Source organism: Tripterygium wilfordii, chromosome 18 (genome assembly GCF_013401445.1).
Source record: "Tripterygium wilfordii isolate XIE 37 chromosome 18, ASM1340144v1, whole genome shotgun sequence".
NCBI classification, from domain to species: domain Eukaryota; kingdom Viridiplantae; phylum Streptophyta; class Magnoliopsida; order Celastrales; family Celastraceae; genus Tripterygium; species Tripterygium wilfordii.
This window is the reverse complement of record NC_052249.1, coordinates 9,712,805-9,729,838: the sequence shown is the minus strand read 5'-3', so window position 1 is coordinate 9,729,838 and position 17,034 is coordinate 9,712,805. Positions and strand designations below refer to the sequence as shown.

At 36.5% G+C, this 17,034-nt stretch overlaps 2 protein-coding genes across 6 annotated transcripts; one reads left to right on the top strand and one right to left on the bottom strand.

Annotated features, from left to right (window-relative positions):
• Positions 1-597: 597 nt before the first annotated feature.
• Positions 598-9,834, bottom strand: LOC119984581 (protein LNK1-like). 4 transcript variants are annotated; one of them, XM_038828596.1, is made up of 8 exons: positions 9,598-9,736; positions 6,988-7,104; positions 4,550-5,106; positions 4,038-4,386; positions 2,856-3,353; positions 2,046-2,194; positions 1,073-1,198; positions 598-958 (listed from the first exon to the last, which is right to left on the bottom strand). In XM_038828596.1, coding segments are annotated over exons 2-8 (1,704 nt in total). In that variant the 5' UTR covers positions 7,012-7,104; positions 9,598-9,736; the 3' UTR covers positions 598-957. The 4 variants fall into 4 exon arrangements, with proteins under 4 accessions (XP_038684524.1, XP_038684525.1, XP_038684522.1 ...); XM_038828597.1 differs by lacking the exon at positions 9,598-9,736 and having other exon boundaries at positions 4,550-4,899; positions 5,004-5,106; positions 6,988-7,031; XM_038828594.1 differs by lacking the exon at positions 6,988-7,104 and having other exon boundaries at positions 9,598-9,834.
• Positions 9,835-11,818: 1,984 nt separating this feature from the next.
• LOC119983901 lies at positions 11,819-16,279 on the top strand. 2 transcript variants are annotated; one of them, XM_038827639.1, is made up of 4 exons: positions 11,819-12,141; positions 14,451-14,607; positions 15,717-15,779; positions 15,879-16,279. In XM_038827639.1, the coding sequence occupies exons 1-4, from the start codon at positions 11,959-11,961 to the stop codon at positions 16,010-16,012; spliced, it is 537 nt and encodes a 178-aa protein (XP_038683567.1). In that variant the 5' UTR covers positions 11,819-11,958; the 3' UTR covers positions 16,013-16,279. The 2 variants fall into 2 exon arrangements, with proteins under 2 accessions (XP_038683567.1, XP_038683568.1); XM_038827640.1 differs by lacking the exon at positions 15,717-15,779 and having other exon boundaries at positions 11,829-12,141.
• Positions 16,280-17,034: the final 755 nt, after the last annotated feature.

The window sequence follows — 17,034 nt, the reverse complement described above, 5'->3', positions numbered from 1 at the left end:
ATAGGGAGGAGAGATTCGAACCTCACCGAAATTATACACACCATTTTTATTATTCTAACTAGTGACTCGGGTGTATCATTTTAACTGGTGACTTGAGTATAGGTTAAAAAATAGGATAATAGCACCAAAAAGAAAAACAAAGAAAAATAGTAAGATTTTTCAATATTTATAGTTCTTATGTGGATTCCAAAGTAGAATTCATTGACATTTTTATAGATAAATTGACAACAACAATTTTACTTGATTTCTATGAAAGAATGTGCATTTTCTATCATGTGTTCGTTATTTGACAATATTCTCAGTTCAAAATATCTATTACAGTAAGACTAGCTTGTATTTAAGAATAACTTGAAGCTTAATTTTATTCTCATAATAGAAATCGACAGCTTACAACTATGATACCGGACTCTTCATTTTATCCTACCGTACTGATGTTAGATATATGTGACACGGGTATTGATATAACATCCGGAATCTACACTTTACCTTGTCTTCCTCTATGACAACTTGGCCATACCCAACACCCGTACCCAATTTCAGGTATCATCGGCTTATAGTCACTGAAATGCCTAAAGTGATGTTATCACAAATATAACCTCCAAGAATCAAAGGAGACTTAAACCAGTTCACAAGAAGTTTAATAAGAGTAACCTGTTTTGACTGTTGGTGAGCAGATAAGCACAAACGAAGCTCATCATTCAAGACCACCAAGGATATACACTTAAATACACATCAAAATTACATATCCTGACAACTCAAATCCAGGAATGAAATGGAAGCTGGAATCAGCGGAAACATGATGATTTTTATACAGGACCATTATATCACAACTATGCTGCAGCTAGATGATCTCAGTGTGTGGCATCCTCTATCAACCTTTTATCAATGTCCGCCACATTCCTTCGTTATAAAGCCTTTGTCCATCCATCACAGCCTAACTCATTGCAGTCCCATGAATCTGTCAGCACCAGAGCAAAAGAAACAAAATAATGTACACAGAAGGAATAGCCCACTCTGCTCCAACTCCCACTGTTGTGGGTTGTAAAATATACAAAAGAGTAGATGGGTTTACCATGGCATTGGCCTTAGACTTGGAACATCACTAGTTGGCCTTGCAGACGGATCTGATGGCCTATGAAATAGTAAGTGTGCTATAGATCGATCTATTGGATTTGTATCAGTTTCCATATCGATTAACCTGTTGCAATTGATCAACACAAGTAGTAAATAAAGGACTTGGATGGTTAGAAACCCATACTTAAGTTCAAGCACAACACATTCAGAAAACTTCATGTTAAAAAGTAATGCCTAGAATGAACTTTCATGTCGGGGAAATGATGTGGAATATGTGAACATTCTTTATCTCAGCTATGAACTTCGAACTGGAGAAAAAGTTGAAGAAATTGCCTAAATTTATGTACCACGGGATATACTTCAGCACGTAAGGTTTTAGAATTTAGATCACAAAAAAGACATGTTCAAATATGAGTTGCTCCAAAAGGTATGACTTCCATAGAAAAGTTCAAGAATTGGTGGATCCAGCTTTTCAAGCAAAGATTGTCAACAGTTGGACCCATATATCTAAAGTTCTAGCAGCCACAAATCAAATAAGTAAACCACATTTTCCTTTTCAGAGAGCCTGTTGCAAAATACCTAATAATTAATATTTTCTTGCTAAATAATCTTGAAGCCAATAATCAAGCAATGAAATTTTAGTGATTCATTGGAATGGTGTACTTCATGTCATATGTTGTATAGCCATTCCATGTTACTCGGAAGGAAAGAGGAGCAAATAAACCCAGAGATAAGAGTGTAGGGTGCTTCAATAAAATTTGAACCTTTCATGGGGAAAAAATGAATAAGAGCCATGCATCATTGACACTTGCTTTACAACACATAAGTGAGCCGGAAGCTGATATTGTCTCCAAGTGTCATACAACTTTCAAGTTTGATGCACAAATGAAGAGAACAGCAAATAGCAAGCAAGAGCAATAATTCTCTTAACAGCTAGATATGAAAGAAAAGTATAGAAAAAAGTGACATACTTGTCAGTTTCTTCAGTCAGTGGTGCTCCACTTGTCTCTCTGCCAGTTTTTATGGCACTATTAGAATTCCTGCAATTATGCCTTTGTTCTGCACTCGTAGCCAAACGATACAGACTATCCCTTATGCACAGTTTCGTCCTAATATCCAACTGAATTTATGGTGTAACTCAGTAAGTTCCAAACAAATCAAGGACAAACAAAAAAAATAAAACAGTGGATTTAAATATTAGAAATTTCTCTTTGACCCTGATGATGATTTAAATATTAGAAATTTCAAAATGTCAACACTAGGAGAAAAAAAAATTAGAATCACCAAAATATATCATTACAGATTTTACCATGTGAGGCAACATTTAAACGCAATGTAGGTTTAAAAATGCAGTTATCTAGATGTGTAGGAAATGAGGGGAAAAGGAGCAAAATAACGGAATTCCACCATCTCACTTTTTTGTGGATGAGAAATGATAGAAAATCTTAAATCCACTCAATAAAAAAGAAAAAGAAAAGGAAAATCTAAAAACCAATACCAGACATCTCAGAAAATTAAAATTGGATCTCTTCATATGACAAGAGGGAGAAACCAGTTACCTACAGTGGTGAATGATAGTAGCTCACATCTTTATGTATGTCGCGTCAATCTTACAAAAAATCTTTACATGAATGTCAAATCCCTTATAGTAAAAGGTAAGCATGCAGCCTCACAGCTATGGGAAAATGCACCAATATACAGACATATGCTCAGCAGCAAAATAAGATGATTCAAGACTAGGATTTCTAATAACATAACCAAGATTATGCGAGCCAGTATACCTGTTCCATGGCCTTCTGAAGCTGTCGAAAGCTACTTGCTTCAACTGATAATTCATCCAATAAAGAACTCACACTAGAGCTCTCCTGTGCATTTGAAGAATCTAGCTCTGACTGGATTCCTACACTAACACCTCCAACTTCGCTATGACCCTCAATTTCAAGTTTAGACTGATGGGCTTGCTTCTGGACCAAGACTGGATCACAAAATGCCGACTGACTCACCATATTCTCATGCTGAAACTTTCCATTGAACGAGGCTTCTAAATCCTTTCGGTGATACAGATTTTCTCTCTTCAAATTTGTTGCTACATCAGAAGCATCACATGTAGCACAATAAGAGCTCTCCATGGACTGGACTGGATTTGATGCATAAGAAGACTGCCTCTGCAAAACAGATGAAAGGCAAGTGTCTTCAGATTTGCCAATCGAATGAGTATAGTGCACTGAGACTTGATTTGATGGGTGATCATCCTCTTGATGCATGCATGGACTACGTGCCTGCATGAAGCTCAAAGACAAAGAGTTAAGAGTTTTTGTCTTTTTTATGCTGCAAACAAAGAAATATCGGGGTGAATCTCCAAAGACGTGCACAGAATTCGCCTATTGATTCAAGTCTCCATATTGAAGAAAGGAACTGCCTTGTCCATGGTGATGGCTTCAACTTTTCCATTCTGACTCACTCTGGTGCATCAACTCATGTTTTATTCAAATTGATATGAGATGTCACAGATGTATTATGGGTGCCAAACATGACACAAAATATTTGAAGGTTTTGTCCACTAGGGTGGATTGAGCATTTAAATCAATTAGTAAGACTTGGGGAAACAATAAGAAATATGATAGATAAGCACTGACATGAGAACATCTTGAGATAACTGAACTTACTGCATCAATTACTATTCATCAAAGGAAAGCTGCACATTAACCTTCCAAGACTTGAAAAAGAAACCATCTTAATCGTGAAATCAAAATCTTTAATATGATAACAAATAAGGTGTCCACCAGTGTCAGGATGAACAAACGCATACCAAACCCTCAATCAAAATCATTTTAAAATTGGCGATAGGAGAATTATGGAATCAACATTACCATATATCAAACCCCAGAAGACATACAGTTAACTAACAAGCACTCGTGACAATTCTAGTTCTTTTTCCCTGAAACAATAAAGGCTATGCTAACCTGTTCATTTGCCATCCGGCCATCGCTACTTCCATACTTCAGGGCTGGGCCATTTAGAAATGATATTTGGCCTATAGAAGAATGGTTACTAGCATGCAGAGCCCAAGGATTTATTTTGTCAACAGTGGAAAAACTTCTACTTCCATCATTTATTGATGGGATTGCATCATTTGACCTGGAGCCTTCATGATGTTCGGATACACCACTCAATGCTCTTTCCTCAGAACAAGTGAATTGGGAACCAAATTTCAATGCATCTTCATTCACTTCAGTGGCATGGGACGGCGGGAACCAGTTCAACTCATCTTCATGACTTAGAATCCCTAACCCAAATGACGAATCACAACCTCTGAAATGGCCAAGAATCCACGATATTGTGAGTTCAATAATAAGGATCCACCAAAAAATTTACATAAACATGATATGATCATTACAATGGAGAAAATTAAACTATCGAAGCAGAAGAAAGACTGGATAAATTTTCAGCAATTGAAAGGGAACTCAGTAACTACCTAAACATCCTGTCAACATCCTCAAAATTTCCAATATCACTCCAACCATAAAATAGATCACTGCTGTCTTTATCTTCGCGATCATTTTCAAGAAAGTTGAGATCATTGTCTACCTGGGATATATGACTCAGAGGATAATGATATAAGTTAACATCAGCTGCAGCACCACCTTCACCCAAGATAGGGTTGTCAACATAAAGCTCAGTACCACCAGAATCACCACTTTTGGAAGAATCACTAGACATCCTCGCAGCATCAGATGCTGCCCTCTCCACTTCTTTGAATGATGCATCACATGAAGTATGAAACACACCATCAGGGTTCCACGAATGTTTCTCCAGCATTTTATCCTTGTCAGTTAGAGTTGCTAAGTTAGTTTTGTCTCTTCCCTGATCAATGTATTTAGCTTTATCAGCATAATTGGTGATAATCACTTCGCAACGTGGTTTCTTACAGCCATCATTCAGATCTTGAAATTGATTCACATATCCACCAGTAGGATGAGGTACTATATGATCATCACTGCCACCAAATTCATCCCAGGCGCTATCTTCAAACTGCCACACCCACAAAAAGTTAAGGGCGTTTTACATAACATTAAGAGAATGAAATATTTAGTTGACATGAATTAACCTTTCAAGAACGATAACAAGATTCAACAATGTGCAAAAAGGCACGAGACATGATACAATATCTCATGAAACATAATGAGATCCGCAATAACTATTAGACTGTATATGCTGTATCACATTCGTTATAAAAGCATGGAGAGACACTATTGTTGCTGCAAACAAACAAAGTATTGACACCTCTGTCCAACAGTGGAGTATATAGACAAGCCTGAGATTACCTTGCAAAAATTGTCAGCCAAGAGAACACGCCTAGAATTTCTAACCAAAATTTAGATAGATATACTTAGCAATTATTCAAATGAAAGGTGTGAAAACAAATTCATATTATTTCTTTACAAAATCCTGAAACTTAACTCTCCATTCCCTGTTTTCAATATAGAATTCGAAGGGAACCCTTGTAAAAAATCCCATCTGGAAATTCACTATACATTTAGAGTGTCATCTATGTTTTTGATGCCACACCATAATGTAATCAGATTGAATGTTAAAACAACTAAACAAAAAATCCTGGAAATATAGGAGCAATTATTTTTAACAATGATACCATGTTCATTGCACTTCAGGAAGACCTCATATAGGTCATGTCACTTTTAGATTTAGGTCATGCATATACAGGTGGGAAGGAGGCTACATCGACCACTACCCTGTATGATAAAATTAGATCATGCTGCATCTCATTTATCACTTTTACATACAAATCTAGATCTTAATCAAAGCTCATTATCACATGTCAAAAAAGGTGGTATGAATGTTTTAGAATTAGTCGAGGAAGGTCACAAAATCCATCTCTGAGGCACTTGTGCTTGGATGTACCTTGAACTGGATTGAAAAGTATACTTGCAAAGAGCTGTGAGTTCGTGAAAACTTTTTTTTGAAAAGCAGAAAAATATAAGGACAGGCACCAAGCCAAAAGAAGAAAAGCAAAAGAAACATACATCAAATAAAAAGAATAGGAACCAAAAGCCAAAAAAAAAACAACTACAAAAAAAACTAAACTAAACTAGAAACCCTAATGACATAAACTAAGATGCTAATAAGCGTGGAAATCCAGAATTTGGTGGTGCTAAGCCAATTATCTAGGAAAAAGTTAAATCAGTTTTGCCATTTATGAAAATTTTGTTGTTCCTTCTAACCAGATTAGCCAGCAAGGATAATTACAATGCTCTGAATAATTTTCATGTTTTTTCTTCCTTACTCGAGAATCTTCCCGGCTGTGATTTCTGATGACATGTTCTTGCTTATCTCCCACTTAACCCCCCAATCAAGTTCCACATAGAGCCCAAATCTTTCTACTCCAGGTAAATGAGTTCTCAAAAACCTCACCTCTTCTTACTTGATCAAACTTTGACAAATTACAATTTTGTTCATCATCATCATCCGAGCCTTTATCCCAAAACTTTGGGTTCTTATTACACATATTACAATTTTGTTATGCCAAGAAATTTGTTCTTTTTATTTTCACATAGTACAAGTGAGTAGAGTAATGCTATATCCACCCAAAATAAGACCCCCCATTTTACCTCCAAATCTATGTGGCATTGAAAGAGCCATTGATTACAACAAACATATAGGGTCTACCTAACATCCAATGCTCCACATTAATTGAGGGTCACATTTTGGGGGTCTCAAGCATTATTCAACTAAGTATCATTTAACCAAAGAAACAAATTTCACTGAAAGTAGATGCTAAGATGAAATACTTCTTCCATACTTTCATGATTAAAGCCACATAATTATCAAACCACATAATGAGAACCATGCATAGTTAGAAAAGCAGAGCTATACCAAAATGAAAGAAATTCCTACCTCTTGCAAGCACAAGTTAGGCATTCCTCCAAGATTATTTACCCGCCATTGAAGAGGGAAGCAACTTTTTTATCTGATGTCATGCTTCTTGCGTTTTTTGTTCCAAAACTTCCTTTACTGAATCAGAAAATGAGCCAGCATGCCATCAGTTACTCTCTCTGCGCTTTTGGTTTGCAAAAACTTCTAGAATGCAATCAACTAGACGAACCAGCAGCGCAAAACCAAAGAAAAAAATGGAAAATGGGAGCCCAAAGAACAGCTATATTAAGCTGAAAACCAATATCAGGCCTCCATCATTGTTGTCACCAAAGCCTTAACCTCAACTTTTAGGAGAGGCCTAGGTAAAGAGTCACACCAAGTACAGAATGCTCCAGCAACGATAGCAGGGTATGAGGAGCAAATAAATGCAACATTACCTAGAAGTTATCTTTGTTGTTTGAATCTGGGGTGCCTAAGTTGTAATACAGTAATTCACAAATATTTCCCAATGAAGTAACTTCACTGGTACACCAAGATTTGCCCTTTGGTTGAGACAAATCCGTAAATAACATTTTTTAGCAAAAATCACTAAAGAATATTAGTTAGAATCCACTACTGTGATTATCCTTTACAGGATGATTTGGTCTAAAACTACGTTCTTTGTTAAACTTACAACATTCATGTCCCTCGTTACTTCCATCCATGTCTTTCAAGCCAACCCATTTTCTATTTGAATAATGCTTGAAACCCCCAAACTATGACCCCATTTCATCCCCAATCAATGTGAAGTGTTGGATGTTAAGTGGGCCCTACATGTGTTTTTATAATCAACGGCTATTTCACATGCCACATAGATTTGGGGGTAAAATGGGGATCATATTTTGGGGGTTTGTAGCATTACTCTTTTTATTTTTAGCACTTTCTAAATAAATAAACTCATGAAGGAGATAATAGGTAGGCCCTTACCTATTCCTTCCCTAGGAATAGGAGGGTCATAACCAACATTCTAAATTAAGAAATTTAGGACAATTTTTCCTCAACTCATCTTTGATCAGATACCATCGTTTCTCATCCTATCCTTCCGTATGCTACAACACGCATGATTCCTCGATAGTTGACCCAAAACATTTAAAAGTCTCACTTGTTTTCTATCTCTTTCCCATCCATTCTAACACACCATTGTCTTCTTTCAAACTTTCCTAAGCTTAGTTTACATATTCTATTATGGTCATACTCATTCCAAATCCGTATTCCAAGATATATCTCAACAATCTAACTTCAAACTAACTCCCACATTCTCCCAAAATTATGACGATATTATATCTAGACAATTTACACCAAGGAACTTCAACCTATTCCAAGATATATCTCCACAACCTAACTTCAAATTAACTCCCGCATCCTCTAATAAATTATGAAGATATCATCTATAGACCACTTACACCAAGGAACTTCATGTAGAATAAACTTTGTAAGTTCATCTATCATCATCGTAAAAGGGGGTAGCTAAACCCTTTATCCTAAACATAACCAGCAGTTTCTTCTTTATAACTGATCAGTCACTACCCCAGGATCCCTATCAGAGATTTCTCCAAATCAATAAAAACTAAGAGAAGGCAAGCCTTCTTGATGGGAAACAACATTCATGACAGGGCAGCCCAATGGAAACCCAAATTCTTTCCCTAAAACCATTGCTCCTAATCTCACTTTCTCTTTAGTGAATCTTCTTCATCGTGTGGCAAGTTTGATTCCTCGATAGTTGTTGCAAATCATATCATCACCTTTATGACCCCCTATCTTCTTCAGAGCTTTCCTAACTTCAATTATTCTTATACAATCTCACAAGCTTTCCATTCTCATCTTCAAAAGGAACATGAAGTAGCTCCTCGAATTTTCCGTAATTTTCATCTAATTATTCATAACCCCTTGCCAAGCAACTAGATGAGCGGGATACGATCATACCAATAGAAGGCAAAGTCAGGAGAGAGAGAGAAGAAAACTGGTTTCAGTCCCCAATAGTAAAAAGTACACGGACAATTCTTTTCATTAGAAGTTTTATCAACAAACATGATCAGGAAGATTACGATCCTCATGAAAAAGTACAGCTAAATACAATCTATAAAAGCCCAATCAAATCCAGCAAAAGTAGAGTGTTAAATCAAGATGTTCTATGAGCTCCACAAAGCAAGTACTGGCATCGACACTAAAGGTCTTTGAATCAGAACACTGAACTGATTATGTTTGACTGCTTACCTCTTTTTACATCCATTTTTACTAGTCAGGGAACTTGAAACAAAAGCACTTCTAGTGAGTAAAGAATCCACTTCATTTCCAAGTTCCAACACTTCCCCCATCCCAAAAGCATAAAAACCTAATCTCCACAAACACAAGGATAACCAAAATTCCAAAGACCAACCCAGTTACCAAAAATTATCGCACTCGATTTAACTTCCCTTTTCAGTTTCTCGTCTCACTAGCAATTAATCGAAAACGAAAAAAGAAATTATCATCTTCCAACAACAAATCGGTAAGCAAACAGAGCCACAGCAACTAAAACTGCAAGGCATGTAGCACAAAGGTTCAGCTCACAAACAAAAGAGAAAGCGCATCCATCCACCACAGAAAACTAACCTTAAAAGCAAAACTACTCCAAAGAAATCCGAACTTTCCCAGAAGATCGTAACTTTTCCCTGATAATTGAAACTCGCAGAAACCCGTCCAAGTAATTTCACCACAAATCGGGTAAAACTCTGCGCTTAAACAGGCAAATACAGAAGCTTCTGGACTTTCCTGCTCCAACAAGCCTTCTGTCTCCAAGTTCCAAACAAAAAAAAATGGATTTTCTTTGCGCATTTTTTGAGAGTCGTGCAGGTGGCGACACGTGGAGGCGTGATTGATGGAAGAAAAATGTGATATCAGAATTCGTGGACGAGAGGAGGGGATGAGATCCGATCAGTTTCTGCGCTTCCATTGGTCCACGTACGTCCGCAAGTTCTAGAGACTCAACTGTGCGACTGCCCTTATTGGAACATTTGTACGGTGCATCTGGTCCAATGCTTTTTTTTTTCTACTGCTTATTATTTTATTGTTTCAATTTTCGAGGCCAAGTACTTTAAATATTTGTACACTTGCCCATAGAAACACCATTAAATGAACTTTTAAAAATGACCGCAGGATCGAAATCACCCAAATCCAACGGCTATAATGCAAATTCAGAGCACCCGATCCGAACCAAACGAGCCATAAACTTTGGGTTTTATTTCCCAGCCCAACCCAACTGCCAAGGGAGTTTTATTTCCAATTTTCAAATGTTTTCTTTTCCTTAAAAAACTTTACTGGTCTCGTCCTCGACTCCTTGATTGTAATAATTTAATTTAGAATTTGAAAAATTAGAGATAATTCTTTTAATTCAAAGTTTTTATACCGATAAAGACAGTGAAATAAGTTTTGTTTCGTAAAATCCATCAAATTTATAAAATATTCCATAAATGATAAAAAAGTTATAAACATTTATTTTATTAATTGAAATACCTTCATCTTCTCCATTTGATACCCAAAATCAGGATCCTTTCCTTCAGTAGATTTTCGACCAATCAATGGGTGAGGATGGTGCGTCTAAGTATGGGGAATACTCCTATGATAGTTGTTTGAGGAAGCGTTGTCTCCGACGATCAGATCTAACTGTTTTTTTCATTGTTTCCCGCAGCTTCAATGTCAGATTCTAGTGGAACCATCAGCTGAAGAAAGCGAATGATGGTTGGGGTTGGTCGTGGTGCTCCGATACTTCTCTTTGGTGGATCGGTAGCCTCGAGGGTGGCTGGATGACGGTATTCCATTATGTCCGTGGGATATGCTAATATTGCATCTATTTCGACTTGCTAATATGTTATATGTATTATTATAGCTATTTTATTGTATCTATTTTATTATATTTGTTTTATTGTATATGTTTTATTCAATTTGTTTGAAAACTAAAATACGATAATTTTATTTGATAATGTTGCTACAATAAAGGTTGGGAGTTGGGACACAGAAATTTCATTTAAACCTATATGATATCAACATATCCAAACATATATAATATCAACATATCCGGTTTCATATTTTCTCTTTGTAAACACGTAGATTTGATTGAAGAATAAAGATTTAGAGGAAAAAGATCGACGAAAGAGATCCGCAGAGGAAGAAGAAGAAGAAAAGGCGTCAATCTTTGTTGCAACTGAAGGAAGAAGGAGGAGAATCACACGAAGAAAGAGATCGATGGAAGAATTATTGAAGTCGACGGTTACAGAAGTGTTGGCTACATAATCAACTGTGTAGACTAGAATGAGGGGGGTAATGGTTACATAAAATTATCGTTGCGGGGAAGGATATACGTACACGCGCATGAGACGACAAAGGATAATGTATGTTTTAAGAGCAAACACAATGGTAAAATTTTGCTGGGCCAAAAAAAATGTATGGGATTTTGTGTTTTGTTGATGTGGTTGTATTGAGATTTTGTGTTTTTATGTAGTTTTGTTGTGAACAATATAGAGACATGTAATATTGTTGGTCTCTATGTTGGGTGGGAAAATATAATGTGTATAAATTTGTGTTTTACTGATGTGACTGTATTGGGAGACGTATTTTACTGATTTTGCTATATTAAAAGATGTGACTTGATTTTTATGTAATAGAGGTGAAACTCAGTATTAATTTTTGTTGGGCCATTAAACATAATCCAGTACATTTGCTGAGGGGTATTTTAGTCGATTAATAACATTTGTTATTACGGTTGTCGTTTTGTCTGATTTCCCCTTTAGAATTAGACGTGAAATCCCAATACTCACCCACGATCCAAATCTCACACAGGTCATTCCCAAATTCGTAACTTTTTTACAGTTTCGTGGTCGCTGTTGCGTTCTTTTGCTGGCTCATCTATCTCCAGCTCCAGGTCAACGACGAACACCAGTCCAGTTATTCAAGTGAAAGAGCCGTGAAAGGGCAGCAATGGAGGACAAAGAGAAGGGAAAAGGAAGCGAGGAGAGATGGAGCGGAGCGATAGTCAATTTGACAGAGATGGCTTCCAATCTCGATTCGCTCCAAAAACTACTACTCAAGAAAGCAGTCTTTGTCGACGAAGAGACCTTCTCCAAGGCCTCTCTCACTGCTGAGCAAGCTCGAAACATTAAGGTAACTTCTTTGTTTTCGTCTCCCTTCTCCATTTTATGTTGTCGATTCGTTAAATTTTGTCTATTTTAGTGCAATTGTGGTGATAGTGTTAGAATTCGCATAGTGGCGATATGTATGGCGTCATCTTCTTCATATGAAGTGATCGACTTCAACGTGACATAACTGTCAAGGGAATTGATAATTGAGTAATTTGTTGCTTTTCATTGATTGGGTTATTCGTCATCAAGATTTTAATTGGAGTTTACTTATTTTAATACTGAGATATGTTGCTTCTCTTGGTTAACTGGCATCAATGATGTTTTAAGATGAGTGAGATCAAGAGGGGTTGAGGGTTTCTGATCATTTAATTGTATGTGGGATTGAGTAAAATTTGTAGAAGTTCTTCTCATAGACTATTTTGAATTGTGTATGTCAATTGTCAAGTGAATATTGTTTAGTTTTTGCTGGGCAAGCATGGATTGACTAGTGGGTAATGGCCAGATATCTTGATGGTTCTTACTGCTCGATAATGTCACAGCAAGGTTGTTTTCTTTGCTTTCAATTTGTTCTGCTCGCTTATGCCAATATATCTTATGCGAGTCTAGGAGATGGAAACGTATAAATGCAGTGTCTATTAAGTTACATGATTGCTAAATTATAGCACTTGTCCAATTTAAAATTTTGCTCTCTTCATTTTTTCCCTTCAAAATTTTATGCACCTTAAGATAGTTGAAGAGATAGTGAGGTCCTTTATGCAAACAGTGGTTCTAATTTTAAAATGGAAAATAACACCATCCATCGAGAACCATTTGAATCAAGTTTTGATGAGCAGAATGCATAACAGATAATTTTCCCTGTTGAGAGTATGAAGGATTGAATAGAAAAGTGATAGCTTCTGAGTATTAATTAGAGCTCCTAGTCGGAGATGAGATCATGAGAATCATCCACATATCTGATACCTCTAGAATATCTACAAAATGATGTTATATACTATTAAAGTCTAAAAGTGCTAGTTGGAAGGAGAATAACATCTTCATAATGTGAAAGGTGATAACCATCTACCCTCCTCACTCCTGTCCCCATAGTTGCAGGAGTCTTCTACCTTGGGCTCACATTTTCTTTTCTAAATACTGATGTATTACATATGATTTTAGCTGGAACTCGGAAACCTTGACATACGAAGTTGCAAGCTTGTTGAATGGAGAAAATTGTCTACATAGTTTCGATGTCAGATTATGTGTACTTTAAACAATAATTTCAGGGACAAATTTTCTAATGAAGCATAGGAGGTTGTATTGGTTATGAGCTCTCTAAAGATTTTCGTAGTAGGGTGAAGAAAATAAATTTTGTTAGTAATGAGAAGACGTGATTTCTCTAACTTCTATAACATTGATCACAAGTATTTGGAGTCGGCTCCATGAATCCTTGGTCAAAATCTATTTGATGTTTTCCAGTGGATTATTTTGCCTCTCAACCCAGATAATTGTACTTTAAGTTATAACTTCAGGGACAGCTTTTCTAGTGAAGAATTAAAGCTTGTATTGGTTATGAGCTCTCTAATAGATTTTGGTTGTAGGGAGAAGAAAATCAATTTTTGATGAGAAAACATGATTTCTCTAACTTTGACACTGAGAATAGAAGCAGGTCCACTAGTAATGCACCAACAACAAGCTTTGAACCAAAATATTTGGTGTCGGTTGACCAAGCTAAAGCTACATCTTCTGTAATCATTTGTATCCCACCCATTTCTTATTACTCCCATCGGTGACCTCTTGAACTACACTCCTTTTTCTTAAAACGTCATCCTTACATTTTCTTAGCTCTTTGCATAGAGACATTTGCATTCCTACATATTATATGTCCTGGCCATCATAGACAATTTTCCTTTGTCATATCTTCAGGTAAACCTATATCTAGCAAGAATTGGAAGTTACCATTTCGAATCTTATCTATCCTTCTGTTACCCTGTATCTGCTTCAACATTCTCCTGGATTCATATTGTAAACATTTTTCATCTTAGCATGTGGCATTAGGTACATAAAAGTAGAGTGTGAAGTACAATTAAAACAGATCCTTTTTTTGAATAATAAGATGTATAGAAGATCTTGACTCTTGGAAAGGCATATGGCAGATTTATGCAATATGAAATTCGTATTATTTCATTATGGATTTGTACAATTAGTTAATTAGTAATCGTTTATTGGCTGTCTCATATGGAAATCTGTGATAGTATGAGCTCTGTTCATTCTTGTTGCTGCCTGCTTTTATATGTAGAATGTTGAGGGAAGTGCAAAAGAATTTCAATATTGAAGGTGATATACTGTTTCCAGGTTCTTGAACAAAGGGTAGAGACTTTGGAAAGAGAACTTGATGCTGCAATTAGCGCTGCTGCACGTGCTCGTGCAGAAAAGAGACAGGCGGAGGCTGCACAAAAAGCTGCTGAATTACGTGCACAAGAAGTCACAAAAGAACTTGAGAACACCACAAGTATGTACCATCCTAGTTCTCCCCTTTTTTTTCTCTTCTTAAATAATTAAATTACCAGAGGGTCACAGAAACTTGGAAAGATAAGAGGACTCTTTACATTGCGAACATATTTATTCCTGAAACTTAAAAGGAATTATGGATAAAGAATTTCAAGGCTACTTATGGGTAAAATGATAGTATAAGTATTTGGGAGTTGGGATTTGTATTGGTCAGCAATATCAATGAAAAAAGGGAAAAAGAAAACCCCTACAGTAGAGAATTTGGCTTTTTAAGATACTATAATCAGCGCCGTGAGCAATTACTTGCCTTTTTTTTTATTTGTAGTTATTTTGATCATTAGATCAATATATATTGAATTCTTGCTAAAAAATTTCTAGAATCTCTATTAAGATTTATTGAAGTCTTGCTAAAGCCTTTATAGAATCTCAACTAGAAGAGGAACTGATAGTCTCAGTGCAAAATTTTGCAGTTCGCCAGTTCCTGCATTTCTTGTACAAGGCTTTGTAGTCTCTTTGTTGACAGAGAGATGATTGCTTGGAATTTTATTTTTAAAAGATCAGGCCAAGCAAAAGTTTATTAAGTTGATAACCATGCCTATCATAGGTATAGCCTTATAGGGCTGATCTGGATGGAAAGGAACAGGGTAATCTTCATCTCAAGGGAGACTTCCTTTGATAGTTTTATTGATAATTGGTTTAGTGGTCTCCAGGCACTCAATGTAGCCTCCTTGTAATCCTGTTGCACCCTTGCCGTGCTTTTCGATAGTTTTCAACCATTCAAAGAAAAAGAAAGGTGCTGTATTTCTGGATGATTTTAAAAAGTTATTAGTGATGAAGCATCAACTGGTCTTCAAGGATTTCATTTTCTAAAATCTCTGAACTTGAATTTTTAGAGTTGTATAACGGTCTCGATCTCTCGGATTCAAAATTGAATTTTTGGGCCTTTATTGAGTGTATCCACTGTTTACTACACTGGAATTTGAATGGGAACTGTGGCATTACCTTCTGCGAGCTTTATCTTGAAAATAAAATTATTCTCAAGTGTTTTATCTTTTTTGCTAATGTCTCCTACTTTCCTTACTGGCCCGAGTTTCACTGGTAATTTTCTGGGAAAGCTCCTATACGGAAACAAAATTGACACACATGGTAAACACATACAACCACATAGCCTCGGTTAGCACTTTATCCATATTGTTTAGGTTGTGCCTCATCTGTAGTTATAAGGCTATAAATTGCATGCAACTTTTGTCAAACATCTTTTATGGATTGCAGAGGTATTTGAACTACACATGGAAGAGTTGCGTACGAAGCAAGAAGAAATCTCAAAGCGCGACAATGAGATTAAACTCCTTGAAGCTATTATACAAACCCTCGGTGGAAAAGAATCTCGTCGTACAAGTGGATAGGTTTATGTTTCTTCAAGATAAGAGGCTTTTGGTTTCTGTAAAACTGCTGTATGTTATCCTTAATTCAATCACTTTCATTTCTGTGCATTCTTTTCTAGTTTTCTTCTGCTTTCAGATTTGAACTTTTGACTCTTTGAGCGTTACTGAAGGCTAACCCCATGAGGTAAAGCTACGCTTCTCAGAGCAGACCAATTTTTCTTGAGTATACAGATCAGTTCAGTTGGTATTAGTGTAAAATTTAAGGACTTCTTTTTATCTTTTTTTGAATTATCCCTTGTTTATTTGGATATCAACATAAGCTAGTATGATGCTGACTTGCTCTTTCTTTGAAGTTATTTGGTCTGTATCTTAGTACCACATGCCTGTTCATGTCAGTTAAGCCAAGAGTTCTTGTAACACTCGGCACCACATGTTCTTGCCAACCATTGTGACTGCATGGTAACACAAACATGGATGCAAGGCAATTCTTGATGATATCAGAGCCTGCATTGCACCAGGCCATTTTTCACAATCTGTTTCTTTCTACTAGTTAGAGGTGTAATGTGGGCCGGCCCATCTTGACACGACCCACATGGTGGCCCGCTGTCTTGGTTGGGCGGGCCTGCCCATCCGTCTAACACCGGCCAGTGTCCCCGAACCGCCCACATGGTGGCCTGTTCTCTTTTCTTCAAGTAATTATTAGTTTTGGTTATGGCTTCAACTAGTAATTAGTTATCCTTGAAAACAATAAGATAGAAGTAATAGATAGTTCTCTCCTGTGCGTGTGAATGTGTATGTGGACGGAGCGAATGTCATATTTTCCTTCAAATGGAATATGTCTCTGATCCATAACTGGAGGTGACGGGTTGCTTTGAAATTTCTGGCACTGTTTTGAAGACAAAAGTATTGAGTATGCCTGGTGTAAGACTAAAATGTGGGAAGATGCAATTTGTAAATTGGCAGGTGTGCACTTTCTGTATTCGTTTTCATTCTGATAATACAAATTTCTGTTTTTGAGTCGTCGTAACAATTAATCTATCTAT